Source organism: Grammomys surdaster, unplaced genomic scaffold (assembly GCF_004785775.1).
Source record: "Grammomys surdaster isolate TR1022 unplaced genomic scaffold, NIH_TR_1.0 130, whole genome shotgun sequence".
NCBI classification, from domain to species: domain Eukaryota; kingdom Metazoa; phylum Chordata; class Mammalia; order Rodentia; family Muridae; genus Grammomys; species Grammomys surdaster.
This window is the reverse complement of record NW_021604588.1, coordinates 17,422,989-17,443,732: the sequence shown is the minus strand read 5'-3', so window position 1 is coordinate 17,443,732 and position 20,744 is coordinate 17,422,989. Positions and strand designations below refer to the sequence as shown.

The window sequence follows — 20,744 nt, the reverse complement described above, 5'->3', positions numbered from 1 at the left end:
CCATACTGTCATATCTCAGCAATAATGAGAGAGCTGCCGACACCTCTAACAGTGGACTGCACTCACTATCTTATCTTTCGTTAAAAACAAAAGAGCAAGCTTATCCAACAGAATCTGATACAAACTGTGCCGTACAGTTCTTCCTGTGTTTGGACTCTGTCCTCTGCTCCCGTTCCACCTTCATCTGCTCTGCAGGAGTGTCGTCCACATAAGCCTTCCCTTCTTGAATTAATTTCTCTGCATACTTCATTATAGTTTCAAAATGATCTGAAGTGTAAGTAAACTGATCTGGTTTAATATGCAGCATTGCAACATCTTCCAAGATGACCTGCAGTTTAAAAATAAAAAAAAGAAAGAAAAAGAAAAAAAATCACAGCAGCTAGCATTGTATCTGTCATTTTCTTACACATTTTCAACCCATGATACTTATTTTGGACACTTGTAATGAAGCACCATCAGTCTTAAGTAGTCTGAAAAGACTGCAGCTGATGCACAATGTTAGGACAAAAAAGAAGAAAGCTACTCAGTGCATTGGCTTCCAGATGTCCAGCTGAGAAACCGGATCTAAAGGTAGAGCTCTGAGAGCTGCTATGCTGTGACAGCGCCACCAGCCCCTCAGAGACTGAATTACAAGTCCTTCAAATACAGACACTACAAAGCTAGAAAACCACACCTTACAATACCTGTGCAGTTTTTATTTCATTCATATACTTAAGACTATGACACTAAGGAATCCTGTTTGCCGTTAAATTGGTATTCAAATAAAAATGAGGTATTAAAAGTAAATTCTACAATCAATAACTGGAGAAAAGAAAAAAAGTAACTTAAGTTTTTGGTTTGGGAGCTCAATTACATTTTGGCTTAGGTCTCAGGCATGACATATACAGACAAAGAGGGAAAAGCCAGCAATGAAACTAAATTTATTCTTGTACCATGAAGGCATCAGATCACGCTCTGATTTTAACCCACTTTTCTGAGAAAAGGTCATCACTACACTTTTAATTACCTTCTCAAAATCTTCCTTTTCCTTTTCTGGGTTTGTGTCATCAAATCTCATGATCAGTTTCCCTTTAAAGTTAACCTGGTAGTGCTGGTTCAGAAGAGCAGCTTTTGCATGCCCAATGTGTAAGTAACTAAAACAAAAACATTTCACAGAGAAACTCATTAACATGCTTCAACGGGATTCTTACCCTTAACTCTCTGAGGAGCTAAGAACTAAACAAAACGTCCATACTCCCCAGTCATTTTACTGTCTACCAACAGGCACTGTAATAGGAAACATGACTGACAGAGACAACAGACTAGAACACGGACAGTGTAACCATGACTGTAACCCCCTATGTGAACTCTCAGAGGGCAAGGTATTATACATATTACAATCCTAAGAACAATTTTCTTTTTTCTTGCAGGAAGAATGGTCATTTAAAGAAAAACTTCTGAAACTGTTACCGATGTAGTCCAGCAGTGTACCTCTCTGCTCTGCTGGTGCTGCTGGGAACAACCATCTAACACTAGGAGAGATGCACCCAAGACAGCTGCTGTCACTGTGATGGCTAAGTCAGAGACCATGAAAGTTAATGTGACAGAGAAAAATCGATGACTTTTGACCACTTGCCTTGGTTTCAGTTGTCTCATATGCTAATGAAAACATTTAAACTAAATGATCTCAAAGGTCCATTCTAGCACCGAACTCCACAAACCAGAATCTAAGAAAATACTGTTTGTTCCCATGGGCAGTTGATAATAATGACAATAAAAAATTAACAGTACTGTACAGCAATGGCACCCTCCATCAAAGCAGTGGTAAAAAGCAACATGCAAAGCCAAGTGTGCTGAGGCCTGGCAGGCAAAGTCATGAGGTTCACATGTTCCAAGGCAGCCTGAGCTATATAACCCTAACCTCAGAATATGCATCTGAGATCTTATTGCTAAAGATATTGTCAACTAGGCAGAAAAATAGGCACGAGGCAAGGTTAAAGACTTAGGAAGCAAGTTTAAACAGCTCTTACCAATGTTTATTAGTTTCTGTGGTAGCTGCAATAAATGTTTTAAAATAGTCACCTAGTTGGAAGGCACATCTTATCTCAAGTAATATACCAACATGGGAGGAGAAAATCCAAACCCTTAGTATGTCCTTGCTTTTTACAGCAAAACCAAGCATCAAGTCTTTCTGTGGTGCTAGAGATTGAACTCAGTGCTTTGCCTGTGTCAAAAAGATACCCTCTCACTGAACTATATCCCAGGCCTAATCAGTGTTCTTTAGACACTCAGACAGCAGTCCAGATTGTTGATTCAACTTTCTACATAAATCAAAAGCCAGTATGGATATATACATTACCACACACACATAAGCTTCTACTGTATTTTTGCAACTTTCTAAAATCTAAAACTATTATCAAAAATAAGTTTGTTTAAAATAAGGGGCTATTTTTATCCAGGCTGAAGATATGGCTCAGTAGTTAAGAGCATTGTTTGCTCTTCCACAGGACCCAAGCTTGTTTCCAGCACCAACATGGCAGCTTACAACTGTCTGTATTTCCAGTTCCAGGTGCTCTGACACTCTCTTCTAGCATCTACAGGCACCTGGGAAATACATGTGGTGCACAGATATACATGCAAGCAAAGCACCCATACACATAAAACAAAAAAATAATTTAAAACAAAACTAAGGGATGTGAGTTCCCAGAAAGAACCTGAGACATTATGAAGATGTTACGAGTCTGCTGCATTTTTATTTAGTAACACCGCTGTAACTACTGTCAGAAGGGAAGCACAGGGCTGCAGAGATGGCTCAATGGGTAAGCACCTGCTATCAAGCCTGACCACCTCAGTGCAATTCTGGGTTTCCCATGGTAGGAGAGAATCGACTCCTCCACATGTGGTACATGTGTATCTACATATATGTACACACATGACAAACCAAATAAATACAATATCTTAAATTTTTTCACCAATGAACACTGATCACCTATACTAGTTAATGTGCTCAGCTTTATTCACAATGTTCAAGGATCTATCTTACGCTTATGGGGCCAACAGAAAACCTCTCATGCTCTGAAGACATGTCTGAATCTGAAACAGTGGATACAGCGCCTAAGAATAAAAATCCCCAGAAAACAACCAAGACTCTTAAACAGTCACAAAATTAGTCTTCTCAAGAGACAACCTATATCCAATCAGCTCTAAAAGATGAACAGTGCATACTTTGCAGTCATCTGCACTAGATTCTGCCACACCTCCCTCTCCCTCTGTCTCCAAGAACACACACAGGAGTTACGAGGACTCCAGAGACAGATGGCAGAAATTTAAGCCTGGCATACTATTAGCACATGGTGTGAGTCAGTTTCTGAAACCACATGTAAAACAAATAGTAACTTCCTTTGCTCACAGAGTTACAGAGTCATGGGCTACTGCACATGACACATTAGGTAGTGTCTGTGCATAATAGCTATCACATAAGTGGCACACACAAAATCACAACACTTGAGGGGCTGAAGCAGGAGGGTTGCTCTGAGTTCAAGACTAGCTTTGTCTATATAGTAAGTACCAAGTCAGCCAGGAGTACAGAGAAAAGGGATATGGGTATAGCTCAGCTGGTACAATGCATTCCTAGCATTGTTCAATTCCAGCACTGTACAAAATGGGACACATGTCCATACCCCCACTTCTAAGCAGTACAGGCAGGAGAACCAGGAGTCTGAGGTCACCCTTGGCAATGCAGTCTGTTCAAGAGCAGTCTGAGCGTGGCCTCAGACACATGAGACCTTGTCTCAAAAACAAAAGAAAACATCAGAAAAATAAGCAAGATTCAAGGAGGCAACATCAAGCCTCCTAATTTCATGCTCACAGAAAAAAAGATTCAACAGCATCTGCGGATGCAAACAAAAGGAAGAATGCTCAGCAAGACTGGATGCTGGGTCATTCTCCAGTTCCCAAATGGCATTAGGCCACTACTCAAAGTCTGCTATCCTAAAATTCAGTTATAAGAGACGACTTTAATGAATGACAATGGTTATAAAAGGATGAATGGTACCACTACACATACTATTTTTAAAATACCTTTAGCAGCCTAAAGAGATGGCTCAGCGGTTAAGGGCACTGACTGCTTTTCCAGAGATCCTGAGTTTAATCCCCAGCAACCACATGGTGGATCACAACTATCTGTAATGGTATCTGATGCCCTCTTCTGGTGTGTCTGAAGATAGCTACAGTGTACTCACATATATAAAATAAGTAAATAAATCTTAAAATAAATAAATGTACCTTTTGCCAAGTCATTAAGGTCACTACTCAAAAGGACAACTGTGACCTCTCACAGTGCACAGTAACAAAATACCAAGGATCTAAACTACAGTGGAAAGTGAACCACGTAAGATGCTTTTCTTTCTTTTTTTTTTTTAAAGATTTATTTATTTTATCACATGAGTACACTGTAGCTGTCTTCGGACACACCAGAAGAGGGCATCTGATTCCATTACAGATGGTTGTGAGCCACCATGTGGTAGCTGGGAATCGAACTCAGGACCTCTGGAAGAGCAGTCAGTGCTCTTAACCACTGAGCCATCTCTCCAGCCCGTAAGATGTTTTTCATGGCAAATCTCAGCCAACTATCAATCAATCCCTCACTGATCAAGTCTGTAGCTATTTAGTAACTGTTTCTCTTTCATTTCTTTCTTTAAAAAATTATTTGTAGGAGATGGAGAGATGGATCAGTGGTTAAGAACACTTGTTCTTACAGATGATCCAAGTTCAATTCCCAGTACCCACAGTGCCTTGGGAACTTGCCTGCAGAATATGAACACACAAACACACATTTATATAAACATATAATAAAAAAATTAGTGAAATAAAATTTACATATATAGGTGTTTTGCTCGTATGTATGTATATGTGCCTGGTGCCTGCAGAGGCCAGATGAGGACATTAGATCTCCTGGAAGTGGAGTTAGAGTCACTTGTGAGCTGTCATGTAGGTGCTGGGAACTGAACCTGAGTCCTCTGGAAAAACTCTCTCTCCAGTCCATTTCATTTTCTTCTATCTGGCATTCAGTTCAAAATCTGAATTGACAAATATAGAAATGTCAAAAATCTGGCATTCAGTTCAAAATCTGAATTGACAAATATAGAAATGTCAAAACAAAATGTGGAATTCTGGCTGGGGTGGAGGCATATATGTCTGTTATTCCAGCACTCAGGAGGTGGAAGCAAGATTAAGAGTTCAAAGCCAGCCTTGCTACATAATGAGTTTAAGGCCAACTTCAGTTATATCAAACTTGGTCTCATCTTCACCCTACCATTCCAAAATGAAGAATTTCAAAATACTATTAGTGCCAAAATTGTGAATAAAGAACTTTTAAATGGAAAACAAGAAGTTATTATATGCCATTAAAGCAAGATCTGAGTATAAAAATGCAAGATCTGAATTAAATTTAGGAAGCGTAATCATCTCACATACAGAATGATAGTGTGATGGTCTCCTAAGGCTAAAACTCCTGAGGAAGCCCACTACAGGGAGATTTGCTTTTGTATTAGTACCTTTTGTATTACAACCTTACTAAGGTGCTTCAGAGAGAATGGACTGACTGACATGCACAGGCGGAGACTCCACTCGGGCTGAGGAAATGCAGGGCAGCACCTGTGGGCTCTCATGAGTTAGTCAAATACTATTTTTTGTAGTGTCAAGAGTTAGTAGGTTTGGGAGACCTGAAAATTAATGGAAAGAACTAGGTTTTTAAACTTTTCCTTTCCTTTATTTTAGAAAAATAAATGCTACTGTAACATCTACTATAAAGGAGTAGGTATAAATACAAATCCTTACTGAAAAAAGGCTGCAAAAATCTCAAAGTACAAGCAAAACCCAAGCTTTTCTATATATGGACATTTGCTTATTTATATTTAAGTTTTTCTATTTATGGCTATTTTCTTATTTGTTTTTAAAATTCTTTAATAAAATTTAGATGTTGTCTCTATTGCCTTAATGAACTAAAACTATGAATTAAGATGAGCTGTAAATAATTAAACTGAGGCTTTTTAGATTGACTCCCACCCTTAAAGCTGTATCCTTCTAGATGAACTTAGCAACAGTAAGGAATTAGAACTGCAGAGCTTATTCACTAAGTGTGTTTGGCTATAAGCAGGTGGTGTTTCCTTACCCACTAGCCTCTGGGGGGAATCTGACTGTCACCTTTCCCATCTCTGCACCTGGAAGCTCGACGAATTTTCCAACGTCTTGTTTTTTGTCAGGTGCCTAAAAACAAAGCAGACACAGGAAAAACATACATGGCTAAATGTTTATTACTACACTCATTTACCAAATACTGATCATAAGCAGAATGACAACTAGATCATCCGTACTATCTAAATGCTCCAAATCTACTGAGGAACATGAAGAAAACCAAACCTCAGTTAGTAGAGACATTTAAAGGGCAGAGCGTTAAGGGTTTTCAGTTAAAGTTAAGAAGCAGGATCTATGTCACTAGGAAGAATCATAACAGAACATAAGACTCAGGATAGATCTTGAAAGATAAGTAGAAACGTACCAGACAAGAGGGAGAAGGAGCCACTTAAAAGAGAGGCACAAGAAAAAAGAAATGTCAAGTCCACAGGTGCTGGGTGCATGAACACAGAGGCTGAAATGGACTGAATCCAAAACACAGGGGAATGTCTAATAGCTTTAACGACCCTGGTGGCAATGACCTGACCAGTTTCTGTTCTTGCCGATGAACTGGCAAGACAATCCCTAGCACCCAGAGGCTCACACCATGTATAACTCCAGTCCCAGCAAACTCTCTTAGCCTCCAAAAGCACCAGACATGCTGCGCAGACAAAACACCCACACACTAATATTCTTATAGTATTTAATAAACCAGAGGTTAATGGGGCCTCAATAAAATCAACAATAGAATTTGTTGATTAGATGAAAAAAATGCTGAAAGATGAGTAGTGTGTTAGAGAAAGCAACTGAGTATACTCTGACCTCTGCGCCTACACTAGCAGTGTTTACACTTTATTTCACCAGAAAACCTTCACTGAGTCAAATGTCACTGTGCATGCCTACTGTCTTAGTTTGGTTGCTATACTGTGATACAGACCATGACCAAAAGTAACTTGGGCTAAAAAAAAGTTATTTGGTTTATATATCCCAAGTAATGGCCCACTGAGGGAAGTCAAGGCAGAAACTCAAAACTCAAAGCAGGATCCTGGAGGCAGGAACTGAAACAAAAGCCATGAAGAATGCTGTGCTTACTGGCTTACTCTTGTGGCTTGCTAAGCTGCTTTAAGCTGGGGTTGTCAGGTGGGCTGGGTTCTTCCACACAATCATCAACTAAGAAAATGCCCCAGAGGCTTGTCTACAGGCCAATCTGATGGAAGCATTTTCTCAACCGAGGTGCCTCCTTCTTGATGACTCCAGCTTATGTCAAGTTGGCAAAATATGCACCAGGATATCTAGTAAGCAAAGCAGATCAAAAGAGAATGTCACCTGGAAGGAGGACCTCTGCTACTGAACTGTACGTGACATCCTCCTACATAGAATTTACCAAGATACAACTCAATGTCTCAAAATCAGTGAAGATTCAGGATAAAGAAGGAAATCCAGTCATAAAACAGGTGACTGGGGGTATCACTTGATAGCAGGACACATTCCCAGCACCAAAAAACTATAAAAACAATACATAAAATATAATTTTCATTATATGGAGTTTGGTTTTTTTTTTTTAATGGAAATAGCCTTTTTTGATTTTTCTTTTTTAAAGCAGCGCCATAGATTCAATACCAGGTCCTGACCATGCCAAGTAAACACCATGATGCTAGGCTATATTTCATTCCCAGAAAATAATAATAACCTTTCAGATCTAAAATCTAAACATCAACTAAAACATCAGCATTTAAAACAAAGCAAAACAAAACAACCAGGGACAATGAGATGGCCCAGCAGGTAAAGCACTTGTTCCTAAGCCTGAGGATACGCAGTGAGTCCCTGGCTCACAAGGTGGAAGGAGAGACCTGGCTCCCATTAAGCTGACCTCTGACCTTGACACAGATACCACAGTTCGTGTACACCTATAAACACAGAAGGTTGCAATGCAAAAACCGTAAACACTTTAAAGGCTTACCACTGTAGCTTTGTTTGTGGAAACATCCCACTTGGTACCAACGGAGCGGAAGGCCTGCTGGGCTTCAAGAAAGCCAAACCAGCGTTTAACGTGGACTAGAGTTTTGTTCTGTTTCAAGTGTTCCTGGCATGCAGCACTTCCTGTAAGTGAACATAATTTTTTAAATCTTTACCAAATCAGCAAATCTAAAGCAAAGTTCCAGTCACAGTTAATTTATGTGAATGCAATTAGCTTACAGTTAGGCACCTGCAATGAAACTCTAATAGTTTAGTGTATTTTGTCTAAGTCACAAAAGACATGCTTTTACTTGGAGGCCTGAGGTACCTAGTTTTGTCTCTGAAACACAACAGAACAAAGCAGCTAAAATACTCTCCAGCTGAACTCAGTCAAGTTCAATACTGGATCTCATCCTCCCACCACACACCCAGTGTAAGACCAATGCTTCATTCAGGAGATCAACTAGAGAAAACAACACAAGCTAAGGTAACCAAGAAGCAGTTAACTATGGGGTCAACCAACTCCATTCCCTCCCTCCCTTCTAAGTACACAGAAGAGATACTGTTTAGCCTCATTTCAACTATACACTGATGATGATGTTCACAGCACTTCATAGACTTCTAATTCTGCCAGCCAATTCATGCAACTTAAGCTTTTAATAGGTCCAAAGCTTCCATAAAACAGGTAGTCTGCCTAGGTCATAAGTAATCTTCAGTGAACTATGCTTTCTCATAGATTGTACTCTTTTTAAAAAGTATAGCTCTCTATATAACCACCAATCAGATAGAAGTTACACAGTCAAAATTAAAATTTCAAAGGCTGCCTCTCTTTTAGCCTTATGACTTCAGTGATCTCATGTCATTAAAACCTATGTAACTTTACTCCAAAGTTACTGACTGGTATATTTGCCTCCATAAAATCTGAAGTACACGGCTGACTAAGGTTTCAACCTCTTCCCATAAGTGCACCTTTCCCGTAAACTCCTGCCTCACCATCAAATTGTTAGACCACCAGAATCTGTAGATTTCTGTCCATTTTGAGTGTGTTGTGTACATTCAATCTTGTCTGTGGTTTAAATACTACAACTATAAATTATGTCAAAACATTTCAAACTATAAATTTTAAATACAGATTTTACATATCAATCATATCTCATGATGTCTTTCTTGTTTTGTTTTCCAAGTGTGTTCACTTTTCATCTAGCACAGTAGTGTATGACCGAAAGAGACTGGGCACCATGATGCATCTGTATAGTCCCAGTCACCTGGGAGACTGAGGCAGAAGGGCTACCTGAGCCTAAGAGTTTGAGATCAGTCCCATCTCAAAGAATAACCGCCACCCCCAGCCCAAACAACAACCACTCTAAACACAAATCACCAGCATTTTAAGAGGAGCTGTTGATACCTTTTAGAGTGGCCCAAATACATAAATCTGCTAAGGTCAAGGAGTTCCCAACTAGGTATGTTCTCAGAGACAGGCAGTGATTAAGCTCGTTGACTGCAGAAGTCAGCACATCACACGAAGTCAACTTTGTAGTGCTAAACTCCAACCAGTGATCAATCTGTGAACAAAAGATAGAAAAAGAATGAACACCAGAGCTCAGGCTTCAAAACAAAATGGTTACACAGAGTAAATGAAGCAACAAAGTACTCTTGGCTTCCTCAGCTAGAACAAAAATGTTCTTACCTGAGACTATCCAACTCATCGTTACGTTGGTTGAATTCTGCTAAACTGGGTCTAATATGTCACTTAAATAAATGCCATCTCTACAGCTTACCTATTTCCCTATGATTTCTGGTTTGTTTTTGTTTTTTAAACCAGGTACATGGAAGGTCACATTAAGGAAAAAAACAAGAAAACTTGCTTGATAACTAACAGTGGGAAGGACTAACTTAGCTGCTTAGAGAGACAGTTTAATCCACTGGAAGATATTTAAAAGTCAATCATTAAAATCTGCTTTCTGCCTATTGTGTTGGTACATGGCTGTAACCTGGCAGGGCAAGAAGATGAAGTCTGGACACCAGCCTGGGCTATACACTGAGATCTTATCCCCACCCCTCACGCCCTAAAAAGAAACAAATAAAAAGAATTTGTTTATTCTGGAACTGTGTGAGAGTTACAAAAATTAGGGTAGACTATAATTAGGTAGAACAGGGGAAAACCTGTCTCTACAGAGTAGCACTGAAAGTTGACCTGTTACTGCTGTAATTGATCATTAACTTAAGAAAGAAGATGAGCTCCTAAAACATGTGTGTGAGCCTGCACAAGTCTCTTCGTTTCCTAGGCCTGCTGTCCTCTCTGTAACCGTGAAAGGTGACTGGTGTGAGCTGGACAGTACAGTCCAACTACGGAATGCTCACAGACCAGAAAGGTGAAGGCAACGCTCAATGTCCCAATGACTTGGTTGGACGGAGATCGTGAACCCTAAGAGCTAAGAGCTGAAGTTGGCTCCTCTGCGGTGCTGGGGATCCCACTCAAGGCCGTGCATGCCAACATAAAGTCTACTCCAGCTACTTTTCCAGCTTATGCTTCTGAAAACAAGCATGCAATGAACCAGCACAGGACACAAGTTGACAGACTACCCTGGGCCATACAGAAAAGAGAAGCCCCAGCTTTAAAAAGCAAACCAAGCACAAACACTCCTTCCTTTGGGCCTATGATTAAGCTCTGTTCATATCTTTATAGAGACTAATATCACATGTCAATGCACAGTAGGACAATAGTGTTCCCAAATAGAGAAAGCACAAGACACAACACACAGGAAAATAAGTACTCCTTGCTTACCTCAGTGTGCTCCATCAGGTTAGTCCCATACAGCCCAGATGTAGTTGCAACTCTAGCCAAGTAGCGCAGGATTGAATTTATGTCCGTGAACACCACACTCCTAGAATGTAAGCACCGTGTAAATTATAGTTGCTTCAGCAAAAGTCTTAAGAGTCACACATATAGAAATGGAAACCTTAACATTTACCATTTTTCTACCATGGTAAAAAAAAAGTGTTAATTTGATTGTACTCTGTTTCTATCAAATTCCAAGCTGCTCTAAAATATCAACCTAATTTTAATTTACTTTGGAGCAGATTTTCTTTTTTCTTTTTTTTTTGGTTTGGTTTTTGAGACAGGGTTTCTCTGTGTAGCCCTGGCTGTCCTGGAACTCACTCTGTAAACCAGGCTAGCCTCAAACTCTCGAACTCAGAAATCCGCCTGCCTCTGCCTCCCAAGTGCTGGGATTAAAGGTGTGCGCCACCACCGCCCAGCTTGGAGCAGATTCTCTATATGACACTTCATCCTTTAAGTTTTTGTTTCATTAGCATTTTAAATTATTTATCTTGTATTTTCTATGTTTACATTGGGTACAAACATTTATTTTTAATTCTATAAATTTATTTTGAGTAGCTTGCATGTGGAGTCAGAGGACAACTTGTCAGGACAGGTTGGGTCTCTTAACAAGTAGATCCTGAGAACGGAACTCAGTACATCAGGCTTGGAAACAGACTTTTAGCCACTGAGCTAATTCATAGGCTGTTCTATTTTTTGAGATAGGGTCTCACATATCTTGGACTAGCCTTGAATTCAAGATCCTCCTGCCTCAGTCTAGAGAGTACTGAGCCTACAAACCTGTACCACCGCAACTGTATGCCTTTCAGTTTCTATGTCTTATCAATGGCTACAAAAATGTAACTGGGATTTAGAATACAGTAATTTTAAATTAATTAAGTTATTAAATTTAATAATGAATTAAAAACAAATGCAACTTTCAAGGGAAGAAAGCATGTCAAATCCTAACAAAATGCTAACAAACCCAGACAGTGGTAAGTCCCTGCAGACTCAGAGAGCTGAGGCAGGAGGACTGCTTGAATTCAGGAGTTTAAGGTCAGCCTGGACAACAAAGGCAAACCCAACATGATAAAAGAAAGAAAGAAAAAAAGAAAGGAAGGAAGGAAGGAAGGAAGGAAGGAAGGAAGGAAGGGAAAAGAGAAGAGAGAAGAGAGAAAAGAGAAAAGAAAAGATCACTAGCCTAAAACAGCAAGTGAAGAGTGTAAGCATGTGAGCAAGCCTTATCACACCTGTTTGGCAAAAACAATTATTTACAAGACACAAAACCATAAAACAGAATGTAATAGCAAGAAAATTTCAGAAGGTAGAAATCAAAACACTTTACAAGGCATGGAAAAACAATCTTTAGTGGACAAAATTGAACAGGACATAGATTTAAATTTTTAAACATCAAGAGAAAATTTGACTGAAAGCAGGCTTAAGAATCATTTAGAAACCCAGCTACCCATAAAGCTTACCCTGTCAGGCCATTCCTGTTACCTATTTTACTAAAATACTATGTGGAGGCCCAGTTCATCACCTCAGCATCTGGCAGGCTGTGGTAGTGACTGCTGCTAAAAGTACAAGGCCAGCCTGGGTTACTGAGGAAGATTCTGTCTCACCCCTGCTACCTTGCTCAATTCCCAAATAAATGAAAATTTCTTGTCTAATAAGTAAAATCTAAAGTCTTCTTTGGACAGTTTCATCAACTCAAGGAAGAACTGTAGATTCTGATATCACATTCACCAAATGAACAGCTGACAGAGCATTGCTGATATGGGTCACAGCTGACAGGACCAACCCCAAGACTTTTAGTCTCTCATTCAGACTTACAACTTGTGAGGGCCTCAGGGTTTAACCTGATATTTAGGAGGGAAAAAAAAAGTCTTTCATTCATTCATGGTGGTGGGCCACTAAGGGGCTCAAGCAAAATATATACAAATACTCTTATCAGCCTTAGCTATATATCCCAAACCCCAATTTTCCTCTTTAACTTTAAGGACAGTTATTAGCCTGGCATTGTAGTGCAGACCTGTAATTCTAGCACTCAGGATGCTGAGGTAGGAAGATCTCTAGCCTCCACATGCATGAACACACACAAGCACACACACACACACACACACACACACAAACACACACACACACTCACACGATGAAACATCCCTCTAGGAACAATCCACCTAATTAGCAACTACAATACGCCCAGAAAATTCAGTGCTATGTTTTTTCAATGCTGTTCAGAATGGAAAAGGTATATATTAATAAGCACTTACTCAGAAACTCGAAGAAGATTCTCTTTCCCTTCTTCCACAGAAATGCTGACATCACCTTTCACATGTTCCACTGCCAGCAGAGCTTCTAAAAATGACAGCATGAAAGATTTATTTCTCTTCAAAAAGAAGATAGTATTTATAACCTGAGTCACAAGAGCAAAAAGGATGAGTCAACAATCCAATTTAAGATGTTGGTCCTGTTAAGATGTGACACCCCCCACCAACTCCTGCCCACCATAAAGTCTAATCTTGGGTCTTAGAGAAGTAACAAATCAGAATCCGTTGTTAGTATAGTTAAATTGCTTGTAACTGTGTTCAGCTTCCAGTTAGTGACACTAAATTCTTTTTCTCCCCTAGAAGAGGGTAAGAAAATAGAGTAGTGGCTTTTATATTTCAATACAATATGCTATGTACTATGCTGAATGCTTGACAATCACATAACTTTTAATCTCTCTAGCAACCTCAAGAGGTAGCTAGCCATTACAGAAAGGAAGCCGAGGCTTACAGAGGTAACAGCAAGCTTACAGAGGCTTACAGCAAGCTCAGTTCCCTTGGCTAAACACACAGCAGTCAGCATGTGAATGCAGGTCAAATGGTTCAGATCTCAAATTCTAAATCACCTTGTCTTTCAGCACCTAACACAGTGAGTAAATTCACTAGTCCTACGTCCCTTAATTTGGTTAAGATGGAAAACTATATGTAAATACTATGTTCCACTGGGAACAAGGCCCTATCAAAGAAAGCACAATAATCTTGCAAAACTTATTTTAACAGAAAACAACTGTGCTGATTTGAGTGTTTTTCGCACTCTCTAAGTTATGTTGACTATGGTTTGCAAGTCTGTCCCCTGTTAAAATGTATATTGAAATTTAGTTGCCCTGGTCACAGTATTAAGAAAGGGTCCTATAAAGTCAAGCATGATGTCTGCATTCCCAGCACCCTGGGAGCTGGGGCAAGAACATCAGGAGTTCAAGGCCAGCCCGGGATATATAAGATCATTTCTGAAACCTAAAGAACAAGGCTTGCCTAGCATGCTTGGGGCCTTAGGTTCAATAACCAGCAAAGGGTGAAGGGGAGCCAAGCATTCAGCAAAGGACTAATACAGTGAGGGGGGTTTGTGCTGTCTCCCGGTTCCTCAAGGACCTATGACACAGCAAGACTACCACTAAAACTGGCTCGTTGGTCTTGGACTTTTCAGTCTCCCAAGCTGTGAGCCAGAAAACTTCCATCCATTACAAATTACCCTATCTGTGGTACTGTCTTAAAGCTATACAAAGCAGACTAAGACAACAGGGATTTTTCAAAGATAACATATTTAAAAAAAAAAACAGACAAAAAAATTGGAGGAACAAACCAGGACAATCCAAGTGAATGAGATATATTTTGGCATATCCATAACAGGAGTCCTATCTAGCATACAAAAAGAATAAAATAAAATCTTGTTATAGGCAACAAGATAAATCACAAAAGCACTATCTTGCGTATATAAAGACGTATATGGTATGAATCAATGTACACAAAAGTCCTAAAAGCAAAAACAAAACAACAAAAATCAGGTAACTGGCTACCAGATGCCAGTGACAGAGAGAGAATTTTCTGTAATGGGAATATTTGGCATTATTGTTATGAAGGTTTATATATTACATATGTCTATACATATATGCCATTAGATATTAAAGCATACAATTAACATTAGTGAACTTAGATATATGCAAGTTTCAAGTCAACTAATTCTCAAAATTAATTTTAAATAGGAAATAAAATATCTCACTTTTATTTTGTTATGAATGTAACATGAGAAAAATGTACATGTAAAAAAGGAAATGTCAAATTGCAAGGTCACACTTTAGTATCCAAGATAGGCAGTATACAACAATGGAAGCCGAAACCAATGAAAAGAAAAATGTTTGCACTGATTGAGTTCTTTCAGTTAAAATGTCTTTGTTTGTCCTCTACACATCTGCAGCAGATGTGCAGCTTGGTCTCCATATGGATCTCCTAACAACTGGAGCAGGGGCTGTCTCTGACTCTATTGCCTCCCCTAACCCCTAGCTGGGAAACTTGTCTGGCCTTGGTGGCCTAGTCTTGCTGCTACCTGATGTCCTAGGGGAGATTGATACCCACAGGGGGCTTTTCCCTTCTCTGAAAAGAAGGGAAGAAGGGAATGGAGAGGGCAGGTGTGAGGGTGGGACCGGAAGGACAGGAGGGAGGAGGACTTCCATTGGATATAAAGTGAATAAGTAAATTAATGAAAGAAATAAAATAAAATGCCTTTGGTTGAAAGGGAAAGCTCTACCTCTGAGGGCAGTGGCAGGGGCGACAGCACAATGACAGGCAGGTGGCACTTTAATAAGTGTTCAAGACTAGAAAGGACAAATTAAATTCACACACCAGCTGATGGGCTGCAATGTATAGCAGGAGTAATTCCACCATCCCTGCCCACGATGGACAGCCTGAATCCAACCTCTGGGAAACATTTAACAACCCAATTAAGGGATACATAAGTAAGAGGTTTGGCATCTTCAGGAGACAAAGCTATTAAAACCAAGGGAAAGCTAATAAATCATTCCACATTGAAAGAAACCATGCAAATAGGACAGTAAAAGGCAAATAAAGCACGGCTCTCCTAGTCCTGGGAACTGCTAGAACAATCAGCCTCAGAACAACAAAGGAGACTGACTGTACTTCAGGCAGAATTCTATCCACCTATGCTTCCTGTATGAAGTCAGGTAGAGAGATTCCTTGCCTGTAGGAGAATCATAAGTATTCTGGATGCAGAAGCATCAAATAAGCTCTATGTTCTTAAGAAAAGTTGTTATGTGTGAATTTGATGACATTTTAAAGACATAAAAATCCTCAAAATGTGAGGTTTTTTCTAATTATTTAATCCAATTTTATTACTTAAAGAAAACATGTATCTGATTTAAATAGGCAATAACAAATAAAAATAAGAGAAAGAGGTGCAAGCAGAAAAATAATATACATTCTCTAACTGGCTTAGAGTTCAAAATGCAAACAAAATTTAAGAATACCAGCAAAATTTGGTTCTGAGTTCTACAGATACAGACCTCGTGGTCCCATGCAGTGATTTTCAAGGCAGTGTTTACAAAAAACTCAAACACCCAACCAAAAAAAAAAAACAAAACAAAATCCAACAACAACAAAGTTTTTTGTAGTTTGGCTAAGTACTAAACACCTAAAATTCGGAAAAAAAAAAAAAAAACTTTTTCCTGTAGCCTCACGGAATTCTGGCATCCAGCACTGGAGAGGTTTCCTCCTTCCTTACAGAGTAAAACAAATCAAGGAACTTTGACTACAATCGGCAGCCAGGACTGAACTCAGGCCTCCAGAACTAGCCACGAGGTCAATATCATCTAGTGCCATTTCAAACCAAGAATCACATCTATTTCTTTTAGGGCTTATGGATTTGTTGTGAGGTTAGCATACAAGGACTGGAACTAGCATGCTAAAATGCTATCACTTTAAAACACTTCAAATGATTACTACATTCTATGTTTAGGGCTGTTGAGTGTGGCTCAACAGTCAAGTGCTTGCCTACAACGCTAAGTGCCCTGAGCTGTATGCCAGAGCATTCATACATAAATAAATGTCATTTCAGTCCAATAGGTGCAGGCTGCTGTCAAAGTTGAGATTGCAAGAAATTTCATCAGCCTCATGTGGCCAATTGTATTTAAAGGGCTGGCTTTTTGAATATTGGAAAGCACTTCCAAGTCGACATGGTAAAATGATTTTGTGTTGTTTCCCAAAGTAGTGAAAAGACAGAAATCTTAAAACTATCTATCAACAGCCACTTTGAAAAATCAACTCCGAATGGAACGTAAGATGACGTTTACTCAGGCCTTTACTACAGGGTGTGTAGTAAAATAGCCAGTCGCATCAGTCCGCAGCGTTCCTACGGCTTTCCCTAATTACTGCCTTCGACCATAAAAGCAGCTGCAGCCTCAGTTAAAATTCCAAGTGCTGACAGGAAAGTCTACCTTGTTCCCTTTAACTCGACAACCTAAGGGAAAGTGGGGCAAGTGAATTCAGATCTTCTCTGAGAGGTGGGGATGGGATCGGGGGTTCCCGATGAGAACTGGCAGACAGCATTAAAAGGACGCGTCAGGCAGACAGTTGGGTTTTTAGTTCCACTTCAAAAACCGCTTGGGACCCTGGTAGAGTCGCATCTGAAAGAAGTCTCGCTTTTCCCCCTCACGCCTGGGACCGTGGGCCTCGGGAGACGGCGCTCTGAGCGGACAGAGGCCGGGGCCACGCGGGGCTGGGCTCCCCGCAGAGCAGGCCCGTCCCGGGGTGTGAGTCTCCCTCAGCGTGACCGCCGCGGCACCTGCCCCGCACCCTCGGGCTGATGCAACCCGCGCAGGTCGGCGGCGCCCTTACCCAGCGGAGGGTTTCCGGCGTTCACCGTGAGGCACAGCGTCGCCATCTCCCAGGAGCTGCGGTCTACTCGTCAGGCTGCCTTCCACGCGGGGAACGTAACGCGGGGTTCAGGTGGAAGGAGATGCAACGTGTGCACGCGACCGAAGGCACCGCAGCCTTGACTCCACCCCGCAGGCCGCGACCGCTCGTGTCATTGCGCACGCTGCGGAACGTCATAAATATGCGTCCGTCAAGGCAGCCTTCGCTCCGCCCCACTCCACGCGCCACGACTGCAGAGGTCAAGGCAGGCTACTTTGTGCGTCATCACTACGCGCCTACGCCGCTTAAGCCTTTCTTCGGTCCCCGGACCGCGGACGCTGATCGTAATCACGGTGCGCCAACTCCTCCTTCAACCGCACGCTCCAGTTGCCTCTTAGCAGCAAGTTATGGCATATTTGAGGTGCTGCTTCGCTGTGGAAAAGGAACAGACTTTAAGACACATCGTCAAGTGAGGGAAGCAGGCGAACGATGGGCAGTAGCACATACATGCACAAAGACTTGTTACACTAGGGATAGGGGAGCTTCCGTTTCTTCATTTTTCTCTAAAAGGAAATATTTTCAGGAATTATTTGGTCCAATCCCAGCATCTAGGAGGCAGGATAGAAATACAGAAAATTCTGGGGACAAGGAGAGAAAAGGGAGCCGTTTGCTGGGCCTCACGTCCCTGAAAATCCCGAATTCCAGATGTATACATGCATGTTTAAATGAGAGAGTTAAAATAATAATTCAGGCTTGAGGCCTACGCGTGTGTGAACTTAAAAATGGTCTGCGAACTTCACAATACTGTTAGCTTGTGTTTACAGTGAAAATGAAGGTACAATTCAGGAACAGCCCGTGACCAAATTCTGTAATAACCTTTAAAAATAATAATGTCAGTGTTCTTGCTAAGACCATGAAGTGTGACTGTGGCGTGCTTCCTCTTCGCTTTGTACCTGTCAACTCCCATGCTTAAAAAAATTTTTTTTTTAAGAAATTGCATAATAAACTCCAACTCTGACGCATTGGCTTCCTCTGAGGAGGTCTTCAGACTGCCAACAGCAGTTACAGGCTCTATCACCTGGTGATAACAGGATTAAGGTCATCTTTGGCCTCATATAGAGTTTGAGGTATTGTCTCAAAGAACTTAAAAGAAAAAAAAAAGAAAGCTAAAGATTATAAAAGTAGTTGGTGCTAGGAATACATTTCAATGGTAGAGCACTTAGCATAAATGGAAACAAGGAAACTAACAAACAAACTCCAAAGAGTCGTTTGTAACCAGGAGTGATAACCTAAGGCAAAAGGTTTGCCAGGAGTTCGGTTCAGGGCCATCTTCAGCTGCTCAGTAAACATTATTTTAAAGATTTTTTTTTCCGGGTGATGGTGGCGCACGCCTTTAATCCCAGCACTTGGGAGGCAGAGGCAGACGGATTTCTGAGTTCGAGGCCAGCCTGGTCTACAGAGTGAGTTCCAGGACAGCCAGGGCTACACAGAGAAATCCTGTCTTGAAAAACCAAAAAAAAAAAAAAGAATTTTTTTAGTAAATAGAGTTCAGATCAATCCTCATGATAGATAGATAGATAGATACATACATACATACATACATACATACATACATACATACATACATAGATATGGAGATTCTGCCTCAGATGATCAAACCAACAAATAAGTATAGTAATGGTTAAAAGACTTACAAAGGGCTTCAAGAAATACCTCAGGACTGAGAGTGTTTAGTATATCAAGAGTAGAACACTTGCAGAGCCTTGGCTAGATTGCGCAGATGCAAAACCAAAAGCACAGTACTGCCCTAATTTTCCTGCTTTGGGATGTACTAAGTAAGCATCTTTCAGAGGGTTTTCTAATCCAAGTACTCTGGCATGCATGTGTTTGCCCAGGGTATTTTCCAAAGGTTCAAGTTCAAGGTGCAGGAGTGATTTCAGAAGCAGTACATATCTACCCTTACTTTCCAATAACCTCAGGAATGTGTCAGTGTTTTCTTATAACTATAGGGTAGTTATTTCTTTAAGACTCTGCCTCTGAACCATCTACCAAAGATGGCTACATTTATATACAGCCATTCTGAAGAGTCGGCAAGGTACTTCTTACTACAATGGAATGAGAGAAGATACCAGCCAGTGCACTTAGTACCATTTTGTTCCTCTCTGACTCAATCCCCTGCCCCCAGTCATGCTCTTCCATAGTTACCTTGGATTCCAGAAATGATAAGACCAATCTAGAAACATCTTTATGACCAGGGTCCAAACTACTCCCTAACACAAGTGAGCCTGAATTCACCCCACCCGTTCCTATGGAGAGTACAGCCTGGAGCAAAAGCAGTCATCACATAGCAACAGGATGGTATCTGCCTGATGACAGCAGTGACTTTGGGAATTCCTCATAGAACCAGACTTAAGATCATGATCACTCTGAACACTGGTTTAACTCAGATGACTGCTTCGTCAGCTATATACACCCCATCCTCTCCATTGTTTCCCGGATCTATAAAATTTCAGCATTCCTTTCAGCCCTTTAAAGACTTTAGAAATTCTGGCCAAAGACAGAGACTTATTAGATAAATACAGGATTCCATTATTTTAGACCAAGTTCCAGCAGTAGACCCCCGTAGACCTGGCTGAAAGTAAAAAGTTACTTCTGCTAAAGTTCCCTGTCAGATGTTAAAGGAACCAGTTTATCTGACCTTAGAGATCAGAAGTGGCTAACTGCCAAATTTCCCAAACAGGCCAGTTTGAATGTGTCTGATCCTGAAGTTCTAGATTTAAGATTTATGAAAAGACATTTGAAACAACTGGATGCTAATTTCTTACTTTTCTCTTGTTCGTGATCTCACCCTACAAAGTGCTAGGACAGCAGGTATGTGTAACACATGCCTCCACAGATAGCCCAGGCTCACTGGGAACTTGAGATGCTGCCAACTCAGCCTGAGTGCTGTGAATACAGACCACGCTCAGCTTCGTTTTGATTTAAAACTGTAAAGAAGTACTTAGCCCACCACAACCTTACTTCTCATATTCATTTTACTACAGCCATACTGGCTTGCTTTGTTTGTGTTTTCTTTCTCTTTAAGAGATGTGCCTGCAATTTCCACATGAAACCTCACTGCAAAGCAT

At 40.6% G+C, this 20,744-nt stretch overlaps 1 protein-coding gene across 1 annotated transcript in view; it reads right to left on the bottom strand.

Moving 5' to 3' along the window:
* Eprs (glutamyl-prolyl-tRNA synthetase) overlaps positions 1 to 17,802 on the bottom strand; it is a 67,778-nt gene extending 49,976 nt beyond the window's left edge. The window contains exons 1-8 of the mRNA XM_028758984.1: positions 17,599 to 17,802; positions 13,201 to 13,285; positions 10,895 to 10,994; positions 9,515 to 9,671; positions 8,114 to 8,253; positions 6,152 to 6,246; positions 1,007 to 1,133; positions 136 to 328 (exon numbers count right to left, since the gene is read on the bottom strand). Coding sequence (XP_028614817.1) covers positions 136 to 328; positions 1,007 to 1,133; positions 6,152 to 6,246; positions 8,114 to 8,253; positions 9,515 to 9,671; positions 10,895 to 10,994; positions 13,201 to 13,285; positions 17,599 to 17,644 — 943 coding nt within the window. The 5' untranslated portion in view covers positions 17,645 to 17,802. The remainder of the gene's footprint in view (positions 1 to 135; positions 329 to 1,006; positions 1,134 to 6,151; positions 6,247 to 8,113; positions 8,254 to 9,514; positions 9,672 to 10,894; positions 10,995 to 13,200; positions 13,286 to 17,598) is intronic.
* Between the last annotated feature and the right edge of the window lie 2,942 nt (positions 17,803 to 20,744).